Here is a 23,580-nt window from a genome sequence, read left to right as displayed (position 1 = left end):
GCAGACTCATGGTCCTGACAAAAGTTGAGCCTATCACTAACTCCTTACTTTCTAATTTCACTCCTTTCTTCAGAACTGTAGTTATCATGTTTAAACGTCTGTTGGAGGTGAAATTAATTTCTCTCTTTTCCCTATCATCTAATTACTTTTCTCATACCGATTTATGACTTGTCAAAGTTAGACTAATACAGATTCGTACCAGGTCCTAATAGCTGATGTGTATAATTTACAATAATGTAAATAAGAATGACATTTTTCAAATTTTATCATTACCCTTCAATCAATTAATTTTTTTATAGGATCATTCGGAAATTGAAAAACCTGTTAAATCATTAAGTGAATCTGAAATAGAATGTTTAGAAGTCCCAAGTGATTTGGCTTATATCCTACAACATCGTAAAATGTGTAAGTTATCTGTTTCGCTTGTTTTTCATATTATTTCATTATTAATCCGTATGTATTGTGTTTCATATTACTGATGTGATTATACTATCTACCGCAATAATACTTTCAGTGAAAGTAGTTAGTATGTATACATACAATATTAACTTGATATTTCATAAGCTATTTCAAATGGAATTTGTTTATCAATAAAGTTTGATATGTGGTAGTGTTTATGAATAATAAATCTAATGGTTTCCGTAAAAAATGACTAAAAGACTTATCAAATGAAAAAGTTGCCAAACATAACAGTACTAAATTGAACAACATAAAGCAAGGGTGGTAGTTGAATGAAATTGTGAATATAGTATGCAAAAGAGAATAGAAATAAATCTGGTAATAAGTTGCTAAAAGTTGTTTTAGAGAGTACATTACGTTTTGATGTTGAGATCTACTCTATAAATCACCGTAAAGTTACTTTGACGATTTTTTAAATAATGAGGAACAATTAAGTTCTCAATAATGAAGCTGTGTGATCTCTTATTTACTCCTCTACGTAACGTATTCACAAACTTGTTTATCTAAAAAGTAATTCGTTGGTATATATGAAATTTTTTATTCGTAATTTGACATGATGTTCTTACAAACAATAAGGTTTTAGATAGCTTCTTTTGACAATATTTAATATCAATCAAATTAATGGTCGTACCTAATATTTTATGTTCAATTGTTAAATTAGATTCATTCCAGTTTTGTTTAAATTGTTTTGTAGTGGCTCAGCTTCGTTAGTCGATCACCTTGATAACCGTTACTATATAAATCCCAACAGTGTTTGAAATCAGAAGGCGATGAGAAGCAGCGATTACAGTTTATTGGCGGATAGCACGTACAACAAAGTTATATGCACATAGAGCAAATTTGAGGCAGAGAGGCGAGTGTGTGTATGCTAGCAAATGCAGAAGCAGATTTATAGTCAAATCGAATAAGGGGTAGCCAGGCAAGGTAAAGGTTAATAATAGGATTCGAGTACATATACCATGGCGAAGAAAAGGATTCATCGAAGGATATTTAAGCGATCAACATCTTAGCTATAGTCTGTCATGTGATCAAACGTACACGTTTATACAGATATGGTAGTGATCATGGTAGTAAAAAGAAATATACGGATTGTTACTGTTCGAATATCATTATCTGTTAAGTAAATAAAAGGGCTTAGCCGAAACTAAATAATAATAGAAATTGATTGCAAGAGAGTTGCTATAGTTTTGCATCATAATAGATCATCATTATTATTAGTTATTTTGCATTAAGATCATCAACCGATCAGTGTTAGACCATCACTGAAAACCTGGAAGCATTTGACCGCCGTTTCATTCTATTATGGGTCTCAGCAGTGCGCATCCACGATCCGCATGTGGGACTCGAACCTAGGATCTTCGGTCTCGCGCGCGAACGCTTAACCTCCGTAAAAGAACTCACAAAATTTAAATTATTTATTAGTTTTTCGATAGTAAATTTTTGTAGCACATGTATCTGCTCTGTTTTTAGCTTATCAAATGAACTCACATTCAACACTATTATAATAGAAATTAATCGTTTCACAAATGTTATTCAATTAGCCATAAATATTTTTAAACTTGACATTTATGTGGATCAATCCACGCCACTACACTGTAATAACACCTTATGAGAAAATTAACAAGATAATATAGCAAAGGAGTTGAAACAGTTGGAGATTCTAAGAGATACCGAGAAATGCCAAACATGTAATGTGCTGCTCGACAATAAATTTTGAATTCGAGGATGGGGAATATTAAGTATTGTTGATATACAAGATGAATCCTTTTGTTACATTGTAACCGATTTCAATCTATTTCAAATAAAGTTTTAAACTATTTTTCACAACATTTGTATAGATTCCAAACACATAGTCTTTATTATTCTACGTGTTTTAGAGGCATCGTCTATGGCAATATGAACTTATAACGTCTTAATTTGGCCTAGTCAAAGCGTCAGGCAATAAAACGTCAGTTGGTAATAAGACTAGCTGAACAAGACAACATTTTGATCCACTCTCATGTGGAGTAAATAAACAGAATTAGTTTTATGGCAGTCTGTCGATTGGACCTGTTCCCAATTAAATGGTTACTATTAGCAACTATGTCATCAGGAAACTCAACTTATCTTGACGAGAAAGCATAGCCTAAATTTATTGTCAGTTGTTTCTCGTGATTCACTTAATCTATACCTAAATCAATTTTTTAACAATTTCATAATCCAGATATTTATGTTTAAATCGTTTGCATAAAAATATCACTTATAATCTAGCCCAAGAATGTTGGCTTCGTAATCATAAGGTAATTAAACCTTCCGGGAGTATACGTCGTTTTGCACCGAACTATGTTTCAACATCTTGGCAGAAATATGGTAGACCGTTATGGCATGCTGCGCCTATTTCACACTTGTTACAAACATCTAGTTCAACGGTAAGTTGCGGATTGTAATTTTTTAGTCTCAAGCATTGAGCAATTTCAAAAACTTTTCTAGCTATCTAGTACATTTGATTGTATAATTCATTATTCTGAGAAAACTTTATATTCTTACACTTTAGATATCCATCTAATGCATGAAAACTATAGACAAAACAAATTTATGCTAATTGTATCCAATTATTTCTGTTTTGCATAAAATGTGAACTCAGTTTCAGCATGTGAACTTTAGTTCGTTTTTTCGATATCTGTTATGCTAGGTTATGTATTGAATGCAAAATATTAGCCAACTAATTATAATCTTTGTCATCTAGAATATGTATAAATACCAAACTTACTGATATGGTAGAAATTTTACTGTGCATATAGCGTATACTTCATCAAACTACCGAGTGTTTGAAATTTCCCGACTGCTGCTGCTACCTTGACGTGATGGTTGGGCTTGCCTATCGTAATGAACCAGTCGAGCTATACTGGCTGGAACAATCGTTTCTCAAGGTCCTACTATACCAGGCAGGTCGATTAAAGAGCGGTAAGACTAAAAGCAGCAAACCCAATGTCCAAAGCAGAAGTCGTACTGCTTACTGTACAGAGGTGTGACGGCAGTAGGGTGTTTTCTTCAGACAACCAGCATAACAGCGATTCTGCCTTCCTACAAGGAGGATTGAGGTTAGAAAAGGTCGACCCTAAAAATGCACACATCGCCTTATCCCACGGATATCCGTCTCCTTCGGTAAGGTCCCAACAAATACGGAGCTAACACAAAAATTACTCACAAGAAGATCGTGTGTGACCGGCCTCAAACAGTTGTCCCTTGGGCACTGCGGTCACGCTCTCAGGTCACCAAGACCACCTCTAATCCAATTTCCTCTTCAGGCACTTCAAGAAGAACCCTACAGTGTGGGCAACCGGGAAGTGATTTATTTATTTATTTTGAACATATAAATATTGGTACAAGGGGACACCAGATATATATGCATCACAGAAACCTAATTTGATTTGTGAGGGAGATATGATAGCGCCGTGGTGCCCAAACCAAAGCAGGTGGTTTTCTTAGGGTGCCACATCCGGAACCTTTGACCTGAAGATCTGATCCACAAGCCAATGGAGCGTCGTGAGGAGATGCAGTCCCATGGTAGTCGTTGAACAACGATAGGTTCGTACTCCATTTGTTCTCTCAGGATACTGGAGCCCGTGTGCACCATTGGTGGACCCTGCGTGTCCACCAACCCGAGTAAAGCGCCGGACATTCGGTCTCCGTTCTCTCAATTTCGTAAACAACACCCCTGCCGCGAGAAGGCAGCGAGTAGGACTTCCGTGGCAGAGGCTATAAACACATGCCCCTATGAGAGCATTTCGAGAGGGAGAGCGGACTCTCCTCACTCTTGGCCGTATCAGGGCATTTGGGGGCACCGGGAAGTGGTAACTGCCACCATACCTCTAACAGCACTTAAGAACATAGTATTTATAATCAATCTCCTCCTTCAATTTCTATTATTCCTCCTACCTCGACTTACAACACTAAACTTCCTACTTTGGCTTCCTCCTCAAGTGTCACCATAAAACAATTCTAGTGAGCAAAACACCGTCCCAGGTCTACTGAAACCTCGCTCTAAACTACACATTAGAGCCTTCAACGTACACACATTATGTCAAATCGGCAAACAAACCTCCTTGTCTAAGACCCTAGAATCTCGTACCATTGATGTATGCTGTGTCTCCGAAACACGCATACAGGATCGTAGTGTGATCATTCACTTGACCTCATCTCGCCAAAATGAACAGCCAACGAAATACACCCTCCGTGTATCTGGCGACCCGATGGATAGTTCTCGTGGACTTGCAGGTGTAGGCATAGCACGTAGTACGAGAGCAGAACAAGCACTATTAGAATGGATCCCCGTTAACAGTCGCCTGTGTGCTGTCCGGCTAAATGGCTCCATAAGAACTCGAAAGGTTAGGAGCACACGTCGTTGCCTCTTGGTCGTTTCTGTCTACGCTCCCACTGACTGCAGCCATGATGAAGTGAAAGATGACTTTTACAGAAAGCTCTCTGAACTTCTTCAAAAAGCTAAGCGCTCAGACATAGTACTTGTAGCAGGCGACTTTAATACCCAGTTATGTAGCTTAAACTAAACGGAAAGACATTTAGGTGGGTATTTTAGTATTCCGGCTCAGTGAACAGATAGTGGTGACCGTCTGCTGCAATTGTGCTCATACGATCGTTTATTTTTAGCAAGCACTAATTTTAAGCATAAGGATAGAAATCTTCTAACATGGCGACCTCCTACACTAAACCAACGATGGACTCAAATAGACCATATTGTCATCAGTCATCGTTGGAGAGGCTCGATAGAGGACTGTGGCTCGTTCTGGAATACCTGTTTGGACTCTGATCATGCTCTAGTACGCGCACGCATTCGTTTGCCCCTCACTGAACGCAGAAAAGCTGCTTCAAGAAGACCCATTAGAGTTGAACTCAATTACAAGAAAGCCAAAAGTGGATTCCAGGAAGAACTGAGATCATTTTTGGACGATTCTGAAAATGATGCTGATCCAGATGTTGCTTAGAAAGATATACAAACAGCTGTAGAAACAGCAGTGACATCTTTTAGTAATTTAAACCAAAGGAAGACGAAGATTATCAGAACTATGTTAAAAGTTCAGTTTCACGCGTTCCGATACAATTTTACATTTAAGGTTGACATAGTTCTGATAATCTTCGTCTTATTACATTATCGAAATGAAACCAAACGGTTCCAAAAAACCAATGGATTTCTTCTAAGTCTATTGCACTTATGGATTCTCGTAAACTCATCTCATCAGGCTCTGAACACGATGAAGAGCGAAAACAAATCAGATCTAGGTTAACCAAAAGTCTACGGAACGATCGTGAGCAGTGGTGGGCAACGAAAACGTTGGAAATGGAAAAGTCAGCGACTGTAGGCAACACCAGGCAACTCTCCAGACTAATAAAAGTAACCGGGATTAAGAAGTTAATTGTAAGTGAGACAATCTCGGAAAAAGACGAAACCCTTATCTGTTCTTAGCCCAGACGTTTAGAACGATGGACAGAACACTTTTAAGAACAGCTTAGCTGGCTTTCAGATGCTGTACAACAACCCACTATTCCCAAACTGTCTGAGTGGAACGTTGAAGTAGGTCTTCCGACCCTAGCTGGAGTTCAAAAGGCTATACCTAATCTGAAACGAAGAAGGTCAGCTGGTCGAGATGGATTGACACCAGAGATCTTTAAGTATTGTGGTCCAGTTTCAGCGATTAGGTTGACTAATATTTTAGCTAAAATCTGGGAGTTGGACGTAATTGCATCTAACTGGTCGCAATCACTGATTGTCCCAATATATAAGAAGGGGCCAAAATCATCCTGTGATAACCATAGAGGGATTAGTTTGACTAATATAGCATCTAAAATACTAGCCTCAATAATTATCGGGCGCCTGACAGAATTGTTAACTGTATTGACCACATATTCATCATTCGTCAGGTTTTAGAACACAGGCATGCTTATGGGCGTCAGACAATAATAGTTTTCCTTGACTTAAAAGCATCATTTGAATCTCTAGGCCGAAAGGTTCTCTGGCAGTGTCTGTCATTGAAGTAACTGGAAATGAGAAGACGGGAAGGTTTTTGTATTTTCTTCTTACAATATCAATCATTAAATAGCAATGACTTAATGTTAGCTTTATTGTAGATTGATTTAAAGAAGTAACACGTTTTTAGTAATAAAGGAGTTCGAGCTATTTACAATTGGCTAACCTAAGCCCGTTATCTATCTCGAGTCGCGAGTAACTGACCAATCATTTACAAACAACTCTGTCCTGGGATCTCTTCAATGGTTGTTCCCAGATGACATTCATTCCCTTGATTTTTGCCTCCAGTGTCCGTCCGAATGTTTCTTTTGTCTGCCCCTTCTCGTCTTGCTCTGAGAATTGCAAGTTGGGGCTTTCTTTGTAGTGCAGTCTGATGATTTCCATAAAGTGTGTAACCTTTGTACTTTCAGCCTGTTTTTTTTGCTTTGAATGATGTTTTGATGATTCCAGATCAATGAGATTCCCATTCTACAAGTACTTTTTGTGCTCCCTCGAACAGCATCAGTGCAACTCCTTGTGTGTGTAGGGAATTTTCTTCACGATTAAAATACAAAAGCACCTCCGCCGAAAGTGTTCTTTTGTTTTCAGATTGTATGCAATCGATTTCCCATATTCTTATCACCACCGAGTTGTAATTTTTCGTTTCCACCGCTATTGGAATGATTATTCCACTCTCCTTCGTCGTTTGGACATTCCACGTACCTATATTAGTCGTTGCTGTGGTTGTCTTAAGCACCATCAACCTTGTGGGTTACTGTGGTTATCATTTCTGTAGTAAGGTTTTTTACAGGCTGAGTCTGCTAACCCTATACTAAACACACTTCCTTCACCTATGCTTGTGATCACGCGTAACCTTAGAGGGTCTTCAAGCAGAATTGTCTTCAACTTGGGGGTTTTGAACTCATTATTTATTTTTGATTATTAGTATAAGTAATATTATTAATTACCACGACATAACTCTCTATCTAGGTGATCTACTTAGAGGACATATATTTTAACAGGAGCCCATTAATAGTATTGCTTAACATAAAAAATGGAAAATTACAAACCCTTAGTGATGCTTTCAATCTTTCTGTGCAAGATTTTACTTCAGGTTTTCACACTCAAATTCTCATGCAAAGTATGGTAATATTCCCGCATTGAAATACTTTTTTACGCTACGAAAATGTTATAAGTTTAGTCATAGAGTATTTAATACCACTTTTGTTTCTTTCATCACTTCTATATAGTCGCAACTTGGCTATCGTGTTGCACCACGTGAAAGACCAATATTCTTGACTCGGCCAACTGAGAAATTGGCTGCAGCTTGTGTAGCTGCTTCAAAACTTGTAAGTTGAATAATAAATAGAGATTTTATTGATCATTACCAATATTCGTTTCTTTCCAATATACCAAGTTGATTACTACGGCTTTTCGGATATCAGCATTTTTTAAATGCTGATTGCTCTTCTTTATATAAGTAGGGAATTTGACTAACTAATTTAACAATATCAATGAGATCAACATTTTCCACTAACCCATCTTATACTTACCTCTGCTAAATTGATTTTGGCTTCAATGTTAACTCTAAAACATGTATAGATATCCGGGTATAGCTAAGTTGACAACCTATCTGGAATGTTTGTTACTCCATGGGATTTACTTGTTTTCAAATGTCCATATTGCATTTTCACTTCATTATTAACTGTAGACTTCACTCCTATCCTTGAGACTATCATGGTAGTGATAGAAATAATTATTATCTAGCGTATTGATATAGTGTAATGTGAGCCGAACATCATAATGGCGTGGTTGTGCATTCATCCTTTTCATTCACCTATTTGCGTACAATATTCCATAATCGTTTATTACTTATTGCCTAATTACTCTCTGTTTAGTAGTAGTTCGTTTTTTTATTATGTCCTCTCTACTCAGTGAATGTTCTATTATGTATCTTGTCTACACTATAGTGTATCTTTCTGCGTAAATCTGTAAATGTAGCATCACTTGTAATGGACATTTCGATCCCGTCGTGGCGAAAAAGTAGGGTTTCTAGATTCTCTTCTTACGAAGAGACCAGAGAGAAACTCGAAGAAGGAAGTTAAACAAGAAAGTACTAAGACAGAACAATATACAAACTCTCATAGTTTCGTTTCTCCTTAAAAAACTCTGGCAAAGACTTCATTAAAAATAATGACCATATGCTTTTCAGATAGTGTTGTAGGAAGAATGCACTGCGTAATACTCTAAACGAAAATGGATACCACTCAGGGAAGTCAATAAACGACCACTTACTTATGAAAGTAAAAAAGGGAATTTCAGACAGTAAATAAAAATCGCTGTTTTTGCATTTACTATTCAGAAGTTATGAAACCATTGAAATGTTAATGCTTAGGTCGCGTTGGACAATTTAAAGAACGCCCAGTGTGGGAGAACTACAGTTAGGGTTTTTTACGCGTCCGAAGACGATACCGAAAGTCAGGGATAAATCGGCTTAATGAACTACCTCTTTTTATACCTATAAAATCAGCTGTTCATGTAGATCAAGTTACATAGTGAAATGTTCTAGTGGATGTATTTTTCGGTAGTCGCGATGATCTTTTGATATGGCTTTGCAAAGGCATCATTGAAACAGTCAGTGGCTAGATACTCGTCCTTCTAATGAATGCAGGTCATAATGCTAGGAGAGATCGTTTTCCAAAGTCTATTTGGTTGGTGATTTCCTCCTAAAATCTGTCAAATTTAGAGTCTTTCAAAAAGGAGAAGATCAAATCCAAAGACTAAAAAAGTCAGGGCTGTGAACAAATTTGTTTTTGTAAGTCAATATTCAGCTCATTTATAAAATGACTTAATATAACTAATGTGCATCTTACAATTTCATTATTAATCGATCTCATCCAATGGGAGATCTATAGAGGAATCAAATTACTATCGGTACCAGGAAACGTTTTTAACAGAGTGTTGCTGAACCGAATGGAAAATTCAAAACACGCTCAACGTCAACATCAACAGGCTGGATTCCATAAGGATCGGTCGAGCACAAACCAAATCACGACATTAAGGATCATCGTTGAACAATCAATTGAATGGAACTCGTCACTTCCTTGAGCATGAGAAAGCATTTGACAGTGTGGCTGCTTACTCTCCCTTTAACTCATTCTTCTGGTGGTTGACTGGATTATGAAGGCCTCCACATCTGAGGAGTAACACAGAATACAATGGACAGCTCAGGTGTAACTAGACGACTTGAACTTCGCAGATGACCTGACCCTTCTATCTCATACACACGAACAAATGCAGTGGAAGACAACTAGTATGGCAGAAGCCTCTGCAGCAATAGGCCTCAACATACACAAAGGAAAAAGCCTGATCCTCAAATACAACACGGAGAACATCAACCCAGTCACACTTGATGGAGAAACTGTGGAAGAGGTGAAAACTTTCACGTAGATGGTCAACAGCACCATCGATGAACAAGGAGAGTCTGACGTAGACGTAAATGCAAGGATTGGCAAGGCAAGGGCAGCATTTCTACAGTTACGGGACATTTGGAACTCAAAACAACTATCAACCAATATCACAGTCAGAATTTTCAATACGAACGTCAAGATAGTTCTACTGTAAGGAGCTAAAACTGGGAGAACTATCACAAACATCATCAAAAAGTACAAGTATTGATAGACAATTGTCTACACAAGATACTCAATGTCCGTTGGTCGGATACCATCAGCAACAGCCTACTGTGGAAGAAAACAAACCAATTTCCAGCCGAGGAAATTAGGAAAAGATGATGGGAGTGGATATGACATACATTAGGGAAATCATCAAACTGCATCATGAGGCAAGAGCTAACTTGGAATCGGAAGTAGACATAAGAAGGGTGAATAGCAACTGGAAGAAGCTGGAAAGAATTGTTCAGAACAGACTTCGATGAGGAATGCTGGTTGGTTGCCTAAGCTCCACCCTGGGGGGTAACATGCGTAAGTTATTAAGCAAGTACGGTAATTGTCTACGAAACATTTAATCTGATATGTAGTTGCATCATTATTTCCCCAGTCAATCCTAATTAATAATATCATGTTTTGTTGTGTGGGCGGGAATGGTAATGATTGTTTGTCTGCTTAGTCAGACTTGTAGATATTCTGACAGGTGTCAGATGAATTATACATTCCCCTATCCTTACTATTTATCATTGATTGTCCATTTGTTGTTTGGTTGTGTCGTCTTTGGCGTGGAAATGTATTTACGTTCTAGTCAGGCCAATCACGTGTTCTTGATCTGAGTTGCGTTGAAGTCCTATAGAGTAGACACTGGTAGGGAATCTAGTGTAGATATTCGTCTAAGGTAAATTAACGTCCCATTCGTGTAACAAGGAAACGGACCGTTATAACATGTTTTCATCTGACTTATAACCCTGTTCAAGTCATTGTTCGGCACTAGTCATTTCAACACTGTTAATGTTAATTTACCCTACAAAATGTCAATGCTTACTATGCATTCAATTTGGCTATCAATTTATAACATCAAAATGTACTTATCCCTGTAAAATCTCATAACAATTCGTTGAAATGAATTTCGTGTGTTCAGGTCACGTATCTTTATTTTAATAAACATGGGAATTTTGAACAATAATATATATTCTGAACTTTTTAATAGGTCCATTTAAATATTAAGAAAATAGGAATAGTTTTCTTCCCGATTGTTTACTTATATGAGTTGCGCAAATACAAGTTATAAATTATTTCAGTTTTAAAATTTGTAACAAAAGTTTCATTAATTTGATCAATGATCACAACAAGTCGAACAACAGCTTATATTTGATAGGGTTTTGACAGTTTCAACCATAAAGAAATATTTTCATAAGGGCATCACGTCTTTTTTAATTATTATTGTGGTTTGAAATATAACCTGAGTCATACATTATGTAACACGCTTTTAATATATATATAACAAAACAGTGAAAAACACTTTGCAATGTAATGGCTATATCTTCCTTTTTCTTCAAATCGAGGTAAACTAAATATCTAGGTTACATACATACATTTCTAAAGCAATTTCCATAATTTATTTGTTTAAATTTGTGTGTACTCACGTATGTTTTTCTTTTTTGCATTTTCAGATTCTAAGGCTACTATTTTTGCCTGAGATTTCACTGTATGAACAATTTCTAGTTGGAAGTTTTTTATATCAACTGGTTAGTAAAACATGTATATGTTTACGTTGGTTTTGGTTTTTTTTACGATTACCTCTACCCACAGAGCATACATCCGCATACTGATGTAATTCCAGCATACAATTCATTTAAAATCACTATGCACCTGATATGAAAACATTCTTGCATAATTATATATATATATATATATATATATATATATATATATATATATATATTTGATGGACTATTCAAGACAACAGAAACAATTTATCGATCTACATGTGAAGTCAATAAAAAACAACAATGTACTTAGATAACTATTTCTAGGAGCGAGTTCATGTGAATATAGCTTTAATAACACCAATCGACGTTAAAATGTTTGGTGGTGTATGGGTGAAAGTTCAACCTAAGACGTGCGTTTTGTCTTATTTAAGACTTTAGGGGAAATACCGAACTGAGCTACAGTTTTTGAGCAGTGAGATTAAACAACTCCTTAAAGTCGCTGTGTTTATGTGGTTTTAGTACATATGTTATGTATATATTCTGATATACCGTTTAATATTTCCTAAAGGTAATCAGTAATCACAGTTTTTGGTCTAATTCCTGGGAATATTCTTATTGCACACTTGTTATAGACTTATCATCATCAGACATAATATCAGTAATGAAAGTTATTATGACTGGTATTATGATCAGTTTTATTTAGATAATTTTTTCGTTTACTATGACGTTCATATACTTTGAAAAATCACACCAAAATGTTTCATGTAGTAAATGTTCCTATGACCTTATATTTCCTGTTATTTCAGATCAGCCTATTTATTTATTTATATGGTTTAACAATAATTAATTTTATCGATTGTTACGAACTTTTCACTCATTATGCACTTACCTAACTACTTGCTCATTACATTAATTCTCTCATCAGTATAAACTATAAATGTATTTACTGGGAACACAATACATTTGTGTCAAATCCATTTGTTTAATTAATCGAAAGCACTTTATTGAAAATAAAGTTTCCTATTAAAACAATAACTTTAAAATAAATATGAAGAGTAACATTTATACTAAATTATTCAACAAAAGAAGAGAATTGCAAACGTAATTTACGAAACTAATTGATCTTTTTAATTTTTCTTCTCAATTATCAAAATTTCTTTCTAATAAATAATCCATTAGTACAGTAAAATAAAGACACTTATTAAGGACTACATAAATTTTACAATTAATTGAAAATGAGTAAGGTCAATCTTTCAATAGGTATCTATATAAATATTGTACATACAAGAAGCAACTGTTGTAAATGTAAAACCAACATTTTGACGGTATGTTTAGTTAATTTTACTCAACATACACCTGTTGCCTTCCCCCCGCGGAGAAGCCTAGGCCACCAACCAGCATTCCTCATCGAAGTCTGTTCTGAACAATTCTTTCCAGCTTCTTCCAGTTGCTATTCACCCTTCTTATGTCTACTTCCGATTCCAAGTTAGCTCTTGCCTCATGATGCAGTTTGATGATTTCCCTAATGTATGTCATATCCACTCCCATCATCTTTTCCTAATTTCCTCGGCTGGAAATTGGTTTGTTTTCTTCCACAGTAGGCTGTTGCTGATGGTATCCGACCAACGGACATTGAGTATCTTGTGTAGACAATTGTCTATCAATACTTGTACTTTTTGATGATGTTTGTGATAGTTCTCCCAGTTTTAGCTCCTTACAGTAGAACTATCTTGACGTTCGTATTGAAAATTCTGACTGTGATATTGGTTGATAGTTGTTTTGAGTTCCAAATGTCCCGTAACTGTAGAAATGCTGCCCTTGCCTTGCCAATCCTTGCATTTACGTCTACGTCAGACTCTCCTTGTTCATCGATGGTGCTGTTGACCATCTACGTGAAAGTTTTCACCTCTTCCACAGTTTCTCCATCAAGTGTGACTGGGTTGATGTTCTCCGTGTTGTATTTGAGGATCAGGCTTTTTCCTTTGTGTATGTTGAGGCCTATTGCTGCAGAGGCTTCTGCCATACTAGTTGTCTTCCACTGCATTTGTTCGTGTGTATGAGATAGAAGGGTCAGGTCATCTGCGAAGTTCAAGTCGTCTAGTTACACCTGAGCTGTCCATTGTATTCTGTGTTACTCCTCAGATGTGGAGGCCTTCATAATCCAGTCAACCACCAGAAGAATGAGTTAAAGGGAGAGTGAGCAGCTTTTTTGACTATGGTCCACACTTGGAGTGGATCTGTCAGCTGCCCTCCACTCACGACTTCGTAGTGTAATTCGTCCTGTGAATTCAGTAAGCTATTGATGATCTCAGGTACACCATAGTGTCAAAGAGGGTTCCGTATGTTTCTACTATACTTGCGTGGGAATACAGGTGTATGGAAAATAACATATAATTTGTTCGTTTATTTGTAATGTAAAAGGAACGATGTTGAGGAATGCTGTTAGGTAGTTTGGAATTTTCCATTTAGAAATATTATTTCGTCGTGGATAGTCGCTTTTATTTTATAACCTTATGTTATAAGACTAGTTATGCGGATTTCTGTAATGTATGTAAGGAAAATAATTTGGTCACATCTGATTTCTCATTTGATTTGGATAATTGATGAAATAGTTATCAATTTGGTTATCAATTTTGGTAGGGTTTTTGTAATAAAGGACAAAATTGACCTTTTTCATTCTTTTGAAAGCAATTTAGTTAATATGTCGATATATCTGCAGCCAATTTGCTAATATTTTGTTCTGTAATGCAGTCATGATAATTATATGTACTATAATTTTTTGAATATGATCTGTTTTTTACTCATACAGGCTCTTTGTCAGAAATCTCTTCATAAAGAATATCTTATTCAGTTATTAAGTATGACTGTAAATTGGCCTAGCGCAACAGAAGATTTCTCTACTTCGGATCCAGAAGATGAACCGAGTGAGTTTGATCCCGAAACTAAACGAGCTGCTTACATTCCATCAAGACCTAATGGTCCATTGATTGTTAAATCTCAAACTAGACGATCTGGCACACAACGTCGAGCTTATAGACGTCTCTGGATGCATATTGCAGGAATGCTTACATGTGGTCAATTGTCGCAAACACTAACACCCACTATAGTCCGGTAAGAAATTTTGTTAGCTTTTTGTTTTTTTTAGAATTATATTTTACTCGTCAGCGCCTCACGTGTAAACTCTTTCTCCTTATCAATTACAAATATATCTACTTAATAGAGTCATATATTTAGTGAAAATACGGTGTTAAGGGAAGAGGAATTTGTAACATATGTCATCACACATTGATTCATGGGTTCGTGTTTTGAACTGTCGATTGTATCCATCACTGGTTCTATGATGTCGTTACCTAGAACAATTTAGAGATATATATATTCGGTTTAATATACTTTATTTTGGAATGCCTTGACATTTTTTTAGGAGATGCAAAAGAGTAGTAAAGTGGTAATGTTTGCAATGTTTTCTCTATGTCTCGCTGATCATTATGTCATAAATGTAGACTGATTTCTCATCTAATAGTCAGGCTGGAACGATGCATTACTATTTGGTAGTAAATTAACATGGTAATGATGATTAGATGTTGAGGCCTTTAATCTGAATTCTTACTTCACTCTAACCTTTCTACGAGTTTCTTTTTATAAAGTGCTGAAGTACTTGAACTAACTATAATGTTTTAGTCTAAATTCCTAATATTTTTCTACTTATTACACAATCTTTGAAGATGTGAACACTATGTGTTTCAACTATTTTAGCTTGTTCGCTCATATCACGGAGTCTAAACATTAGATCAGATATTTTAATATGAAAGTCAAAAAAAGTGATTAGGTTAGAAATTAAAACTCTATTCATTGAGTTTAAATGTGTACGTAGTGATGTATGTTTCAGATTCTGTATTTCTTTTTACATATATAGTTTTATTAGAGAAAATGCACCTACCAGATCAGCTGAACTGTGTGAAGATCGTGTTGTACTAGAACCTTCTGTACGTCGTCTATACCCACCTTCTCTCTTAGAATGGCGGATAAATTATACTGGAACTCATATGGGCATTAAACTTACGTTCCCAGATGGTAAGACAAGGAAAAGTTAGTTTTCAGGTATCAAAGGTACAAGTATAAGTTAAAAAATGTTAATTTATTGTTTTGATTTAGTGTATTCGTTTAAATATGGATCATTAACTCTTTCATTTCAATATCAGCGAACCGATCGAATAATGGTCCTTCATATGGTAGAGAGAGATATGTTAGTTTTTTCCACATTATATTTCACGTTTTATGACTCACTTGGTCACATTTTACTGACTCTTAAATTATGTATCTAAAAATGAATGCTTTATTCTAACCGTAGCTAAACATTCCATACATTCAACAAATACTTATTACACATTCACCATGGTTGTTCATTTGCTTCTGTTGTGCTTATCTGCTAAGAAGATGATACGTCTTGAGCGATGAGTCAACCATAATTAAAGTTAATTTTTAACAAGAAATTAATTTGTCATTTGTTTTGAAACTAGTTCCTTGCAGATGTCGAGATTCAACTAATCTATGGACGTACGTCTGGTACCAGCTTGGCATTTATACTATAAGAATCTACCATATTAGGATACTGACATTTAACATTAATAGTACTTTATCCAAACGCTTTACTTCGTGGGGACTAGAGTGTTTCTTGTTTCCAATTATAAGCATTACAACAGCCGATACAACGTAGGCAATACAGATATAATAAAGATAAAACATCCGCAATCTATGATTACTGACTGGGATTTGTTGAAGGCTTTATGCATTCCACACAATTTAGTAACTGCTCGTCAACACGGTTATTAGTTTAGCTCACTTTAATTTCATAAGTTTACTTCCTCTGTCTACCGTTAAGTTTATTCTAAATGCCCAAAATCATAATCATTTAATACATGTTTAGTATGTCTACAACATTTAAATAATTTCTGTTCACCAATTAACAGATATAAATTTATTGAAGCTCCCATTTATTGTATATATCCATTCATGTTTCCAGATGAATAGGTACTTCATGTTTGTTTTCGTTGAAGAATAAACTAGTTATTGGTTCCTAAATATTGGTACAGGAGGCACACAAAACATTTTCATTGCATTTTAATTGTGTAAGGGGTATGATACTGCCCGGGTGCTTGGACCGAAGCAGGTGGTTTTCTTGGGGGGACGCACTCCGAGCCTTTGACCTAAAAATCCAATCCACAAGACAGTGAAGCATCATGAGGAGATGCAGTTCCATGGTATCCGGTGACCAACAATAGGTTCACATGCCATTTGTCCCTTCAGAATCTTGGCGCCGATATGCATCATTGGTTTGGAATCAGGTTTTTCCAACCCCCCTAGGTGGACTCGCAGTGTCCACCAACCCGGTTAAAGCACCGAACATTCGCTTTTCGTCTTCTCACTTTCGTAAACAACAGTAATGCTGCGAGAAATCAGTGAGTAGGACTTCCCTGTCAGAGTCTATATATGCGTGGCCATGTGAGAGCATTTCGAGAGGGAGAGCGAACTATCCTCACTCTTGGCCGTATCAGGGAATTCGGGGGCCTTCGAGTTATTCTCACTGACTTGCTCAATTTTCCAGGTTCTTCTAATTACTTAGTTTTTGTAAAGCTTCGAAACCATCTGTTTTCTTTGAACTTAGAAATAAATAACCGAGGATTCATATCCAACTTTGATTTACGTGCTTAGCGATTGCATACATCCAATACTCTATCTGGAAAGTGAATGACTTGAAAGCCTTAAAAAGATTAAATCAATCGGAATGTATAGACAATGCAGAAAATCATTAATGTATAGTTGAATATATTACTTTGATAGCAATTTTAAAGCTTTTTCTCAATCATGTTGTTGGAAACAAGTAGTCTGTTCTAGATATAAAACTCTCAGTTAAAGACTGAAGCTATAGCTTAGGCAGATGTATTTTGTATCATGCTGTTATGAATACCAAGAGCCTTGTGTACTATTCTAATCTTAATCACGAAGTTGTAGTTAAATCACTGAAACAATTGCTTACTTTCTATCTTTAAATTGACGTTTCAAAAACACTTCTTTTCATCTTAGGTATATTGTCAATTTTTCATGTTGGTAGTTTTACACGTGCTGAAACACTAGCTGGTATGGCTTTAGCATTAAGGTGAGCATTTGTTTTCCCAATGTTAATGTCTCATTTGTTTTTTTCATAATAAACTGATCACATCGGGTTAAATGGGAGCAGATGACATTTATATGTTAAGAAGATTTGTTTCAGTAATTATACTTTATATGTTAAGAAAAAGCTTCACTATCAAAAAAAATGTAAATCAAACAATTTAACGATAACAAATATTGTTACTGACTATATTCTGAAAAGTATTAATCTTCAGTATCTCGGTTTAATTGTTTTGGATAATTTTTTTTCAACGCTTTATAATTATACTAATTTGTAGTGGTAACGAAAAATACTTTTTGTGGAAAAGGTCCCATTGGTGCAACTTATGTATCAAGTCCAGGTTTATGTACTCGGTTTTCAGCTAAATTGTTTTTGTTATGGCTAAATGGAATACGATTTAAACTACCAACCATTTGACTCAAAGTCGATTCTTCAAAAACGTTTCAGTTCATACAAAGGAGTGAATCTAATTAGATTTTGTTTTTTCAATTAGGTATTTTTACATTTTTACACGAAAATATTGCGTACTCATAAATTTAAGATGGTTTTATGCTAATAGCTTAATGTTTAAGAAAAATAAAAATCTCAATACAAATAGTGGTCATCAGTTGAAATTACTTCTTTGATCATAGAAGACATAGTTATTACAAAATACTTATAATAATAAGTTACCAATGGCAGGGTTTTCATGTAGTATTTTTCATCATATATATTGGATAAATGTTGACATTAGGTGAAATCTTTGTTTTCAGTTTATTTCTCATCAGTACCCTATGATTCATGTAACCCTGAATTTAAAAACTCAACAACGACATTTTGTCGCAAACTAACTTTTAAATTATTTCTAGCCACTGAGTCATTTAGTGAAATAAACTAATAAATAATTGTCATTTGATCTGATATTATCCACTTGGATTCAACTGGAACTGATTACGTCTGAACACCAAAAAATAGCTAACGAACTATTGGTTAAACGAAAAAAAATAACACTAACTGATAAATTATATTAAGAAATCTTGAAGCCAATGATATTTTGTGTTAAAGTCAAATAGCTAATCTGACCTGCAAAATGATTTCCTACATCTATCTAATTGATCAGTTTTGTAGTTTAGTAAAATGGGTATCTAGTTACAGCCTATCACATGTTCCTCTTTGTCTACCTTGACTTTAATTTAATGGTATTTTGAAAGTACGTTTATCTTTAATTTTATTTTAGAACATATTCAACACATATTCTTCAGGGCTGGACAATAAGTGTACATCAGTCATCAAAAATATTAGATGTACCAGGTTATTTTTATGTATTGGATATATTTAGTCAGCAAGAACTTCCGGAAGAATGGTCACATTTAAATAATATTCTTCTCCACCAAGTATTACCATGTTATGATGCTAAATCAAAAACAACGGAATATAATAATGTTTGCCCTTCCCATTATGCTAAGTGAATTATTTGTCTCTTTTTTTCAGTATAACATTATTAATTAATTAATTATTATGTTGATACATTTACACAGTGATTCTGTTTAACTTGTATATTGACCTGAACAATTCCTGCATTTACGTCTACGTCAGACTCTCCTTGTTCATCGATGGTGCTGTTGACCATCTACGTGAAAGTTTTCACCTCTTCCACAGTTTCTCCATCAAGTGTGACTGGGTTGATGTTCTCCGTGTTGTATTTGAGGATCAGGCTTTTTCCTTTGTGTATGTTGAGGCCTATTGCTGCAGAGGCTTCTGCCATACTAGTTGTCTTCCACTGCATTTGTTCGTGTGTATGAGATAGAAGGGTCAGGTCATCTGCGAAGTTCAAGTCGTCTAGTTACACCTGAGCTGTCCATTGTATTCTGTGTTACTCCTCAGATGTGGAGGCCTTCATAATCCAGTCAACCACCAGAAGAATGAGTTAAAGGGAGAGTAAGCAGCCACACTGTCAAATGCTTTCTCATGCTCAAGGAAGTGACGAGTTCCATTCAATTGATTGTTCAACGATGATCCTTAATGTCGTGATTTGGTTTGTGCTCGACCGATCCTTATGGAATCCAGCCTGTTGATGTTGACGTTGAGCGTGTTTTGAATTTTCCATTCGGTTCAGCAACACTCTGTTAAAAACGTTTCCTGGTACCGATAGTAATTTTATTCCTCTACAATTCTCCCATTTGCTCAGATCTCCCTTCTGTAGTATCTTCATGAGATATCCTTCTTTCCAGTCTATCGGCACTTTTTTCTCTTGCCGAATCTTCTTGAATAGAACGTGGAGCATCTTTGCAGTTACTTTTATATCTGACTGTAGTGCTTCGGTTGGTATATTCTTAGGTCATGCTGCTTTCCCAATCCTGTTTTATCTGATGCTCATCCTGATTTCTTCGATCTTTGGTGAAATGAAATCTATAAGAAAGTTTGCTGATGCTGCTGTGATGTTGAGTGAATTCAGTGGAGCTGGTCTATTCAAGAGTTCCTCAAAGTGTCTGTTCGCCTGTCCTTGAAGTTCAGTGATTGGCTTGCCTTGTTTGTCCTTGATCAGTCTATTTGTCTGATGGTTTAATACTTCTTTGATTTCAGTTTCATCTTGCCCGCCACCGGCAGGTGATCTGAAGCTGTGTAAGCTTCTCTCTTTGTTCTTACGTATTCCATTGATCTTCCGAATTTTTTAGTGATTCAAGTAAGATCGATTTTGTTCTCTGTAGTGTGGTCCACGACCGTAGCTGCTACCTTGACGTGGTGGACGGGCTTGCCTATCATGATGACCCAACCGAGCTATATAAGAAAAGCATATGTCCCTGTAGGTTCTTTCATGCCAGGCAGACCGATCGGAGGACGGTATGACTAAAAGCAGCAACTCGAAGTCTGAGGGCGAAGTCATACTGCTGCCTGTAGAGAGGTGTGATGGCAGTAAGGTGTTTCCCTCCGACAACCAGCATCTGCAGCGGTGCTGCCTTCTCACAAGGAAGGAAGGGGTGATCAAAGGTCGACTCTAGAAATGTCACGCCTCACCTTACCTATAGAGAAAGACACCTCGGTGGATTTTATGGTGTAATGGCTCAAAGAACAGATAATGGCGACCATCTGCTGCAGCTATGCTCAGATAACTGCATGTTTCTTGCAAATACTAACTTTAAGCACAAGGGAAATCATCTTTTGACATGGCGACCCCCGAATTCGTCCCAACGTTGGACCCAACTAGATCACATTGCTATCAGCCACCGATGGAGCGGCTCGATAGAAGACTGTCGCTCGTTGTAGAGCACATGCTTAGATTCCGATCATGCTCTAGTGCGAGCGCGTATTCGTCTGCGTCTTACTGGACGTAGGAAAGACACTGCAAAGAAACCTTTTAGGGTTCTACTTAATGATAGGCAAGTTAAGAATATATTTCAGGAACAACTAGAAAAACAGTTAGGCAGCCATGTAAATTGTGCTCACCCCGAGGTAGCGTGGAATGACATCCGAAAAGCTGTAGAAGCAGTAGTGATATCTGCTAGTACTGTAAACTATGAGGTTATGGAGAAGCATTTGATCTCAGCAGCATATACCGCACTGATAGATGCTCGAAAACTCATGCCATCTGGTTCTAAACATAACGAAGAGCGGACACCACTTAAGCGCAGGCTAACAAGAAGCCTACTCAATGATCGCAAACAGTGGTGGGTAGCGAAAGCAAGAGAGGTGGAAAAGGCAGCGTCAATAGGCAACAGCAGACAACTGTTCAGACTTGTTAAAGAAACTGGCATTAGGAACCTAACTGTCAGCGAAACTATCTCGGAAAAAGATGGACATGTTATTCATTCTCAATTCAGGAGATTGGATTGATGGGCAGAACATTTAATGGATCAGTACGACTGGCCTTCAGTCACACTTCGGTTTCCCACGATCTCCAGCAGGCCCTGACAGGTTTACTCCTGAGATTTTCCAGGGCGGCGTTCCAGTAGTAGCAGTGTGATTGACTGAGGTCTTGGGTGAAATGTGGAAAGTAGATGGTAATCCTATCTGACTGGTCCCAATCACTGATTGTACCAGTCTATAAGAAAGCACAAAAGTCCTCCTGTGACAATCACAGAGGAATCAGTTTGACCAATACAGTGTCTAAAATATTAGCTTCAATAATACTTCGACGCCTAACTAAAGCTCGTGAAGAGCAGACTAGAGAGAAGCAGGCTGGTTTTCGTCATGGACGTGGTTATTTAGACCAGATATTCACTCTACGTCAGGTCCTAGAACATAGACACAAATTCAGACGTCCCATAATCGTAGTATTTCTCGACCTTAAGGCGGCATTTGACTCCGTTGATCTTGAGATTCTATGGCAGTTTTTGTCACTGAAAGGAGTACCAAACTTATACAGGCTCTCTACCCGAAGACAACTGGCTGAATGAGAGCTTATGACGAACTGTCATCAGAATTGATTACCTCAAGTGGTGTTTGTCAGGACTGTCCGCCCACTCCAATTTTGTTCAACTTTATCGTGGACGTGCTTTCAGAAATAACACTTTCCTCATCCAAATTTAGGGGGGTTGAACTTCTGTCAGGAGACTCACTTCTCCACTTAGAATATGCCGATGACATAGTTCTGTTCGGCGTAAACACCGACAAAATGCAGTCTTCTGACCACAATAGACAACGATGCAACCGTGTTCGGGATGCGATTCTCCCTCTCGAAATGCAGAGAGCTACTTCAGGATTGGGTTGCATCGACACCTGAACTAATGATGAGGAGTGAAGAAGTTGGGCGTGTTGACCGCTTCACTTATCTTGGGAGTCTCATCAGCCCTTGTGGTCTGGTGTGTGACGAAATCTCAGCACGCAAATAGAAGGCTCGACTAGCTGTCGCCGACTTGCACCATTTATGGCGTAAGCGAGATGTCTGTCTAGCAACCAAAGGACAGGTTTACTGTGCATCATTTCGTTTTGTCCTACTTTATGGCTGTAAAACATGGCCGGTAAGAGTAGAAGATGTTCCTACGCTACTAGTATCCGATCATAGGTGTCTTCGACGCATTGCTCGTATATCCTGGGACCACTGAACTAGTAATGCGGTTGAAGGGAGACGGGTACTACGTAAGGATGGCAAATAGATTGATGAAGTAGTGAAACTTCATCAGTTGAGATGGCTGGGACATGTGTTACGTATGCCCAACCATCGACTGCCCCGACGTGCAATGTTTCATGGTGTAGGAGTAGGTTGCATGAAAGCTAGGAGCGGCCAGATCAAAACGTGGCATAAATCCATGAAGTCATTGACAAGTGGACTGAGCCATGTTGGTAGGTGTAGACTACCTGGTTGGGATCCGCGAGATGATAACAACCGATGGTTAGAGACGTTGAATGACATGGTTCAAAATCGTTTGCGATGGTGAAGGTGCATCCACTTATTGTTCTCTTCCAAATTCTAATCTTTTGAATTCTTCATATCCCTATCTTTTTTCTCTTTCCAAATTTATTTCACTGGATCATACTTCTTGAATAACATCTCCAAATCCAAATCTTTTGGATTACCGCTTACTTTTACTACCTATACCACTATGGGATTTGAACTGACAACTGCATCTCTGTGTTAATGTGGTATGACAACTCGAACTGATGTACGTACGTACGAAGTTCTACGTTGTGACTGACTGACTGACTGACAGTAGTGTGGTCCTATAAGACCCATGTAGTTCTGTGTATGCGTTTGTGTGGGAATATTGTGCCACCTATGACCATTATATTGCATGCACACAGATTTGCATATCTGTCACCATCCTCATACCTTTCTCCCAGTCAGTCCGTGTTGTCCCGTGATATCTTCATAACCGG

The 23,580-nt window shown here is 37.0% G+C and overlaps 1 protein-coding gene across 1 annotated transcript in view; it reads left to right on the top strand.

Annotated features, from left to right (window-relative positions):
• The window catches only part of Smp_127510 (putative myosin XV), a gene marked incomplete at both ends in the record, with an annotated part of 195,567 nt that overhangs the window by 29,777 nt on the left and 142,210 nt on the right, over positions 1 to 23,580 (top strand). Inside the window, 9 exons of the mRNA XM_018799252.1 lie at positions 300 to 405; positions 2,710 to 2,867; positions 11,580 to 11,654; positions 14,428 to 14,729; positions 15,445 to 15,704; positions 16,543 to 16,614; positions 17,700 to 17,772; positions 19,004 to 19,231; positions 19,982 to 20,201. Coding sequence (XP_018651060.1) covers positions 300 to 405; positions 2,710 to 2,867; positions 11,580 to 11,654; positions 14,428 to 14,729; positions 15,445 to 15,704; positions 16,543 to 16,614; positions 17,700 to 17,772; positions 19,004 to 19,231; positions 19,982 to 20,201 — 1,494 coding nt within the window. The remainder of the gene's footprint in view (positions 1 to 299; positions 406 to 2,709; positions 2,868 to 11,579; positions 11,655 to 14,427; positions 14,730 to 15,444; positions 15,705 to 16,542; positions 16,615 to 17,699; positions 17,773 to 19,003; positions 19,232 to 19,981; positions 20,202 to 23,580) is intronic.

This window comes from Schistosoma mansoni, chromosome 3, assembly GCF_000237925.1.
Source record: "Schistosoma mansoni strain Puerto Rico chromosome 3, complete genome".
NCBI lineage: Eukaryota > Metazoa > Platyhelminthes > Trematoda > Strigeidida > Schistosomatidae > Schistosoma > Schistosoma mansoni.
The sequence above is the reverse complement of the archived record's forward strand: the minus strand, read 5'-3'. Positions and strand labels throughout refer to the sequence as shown.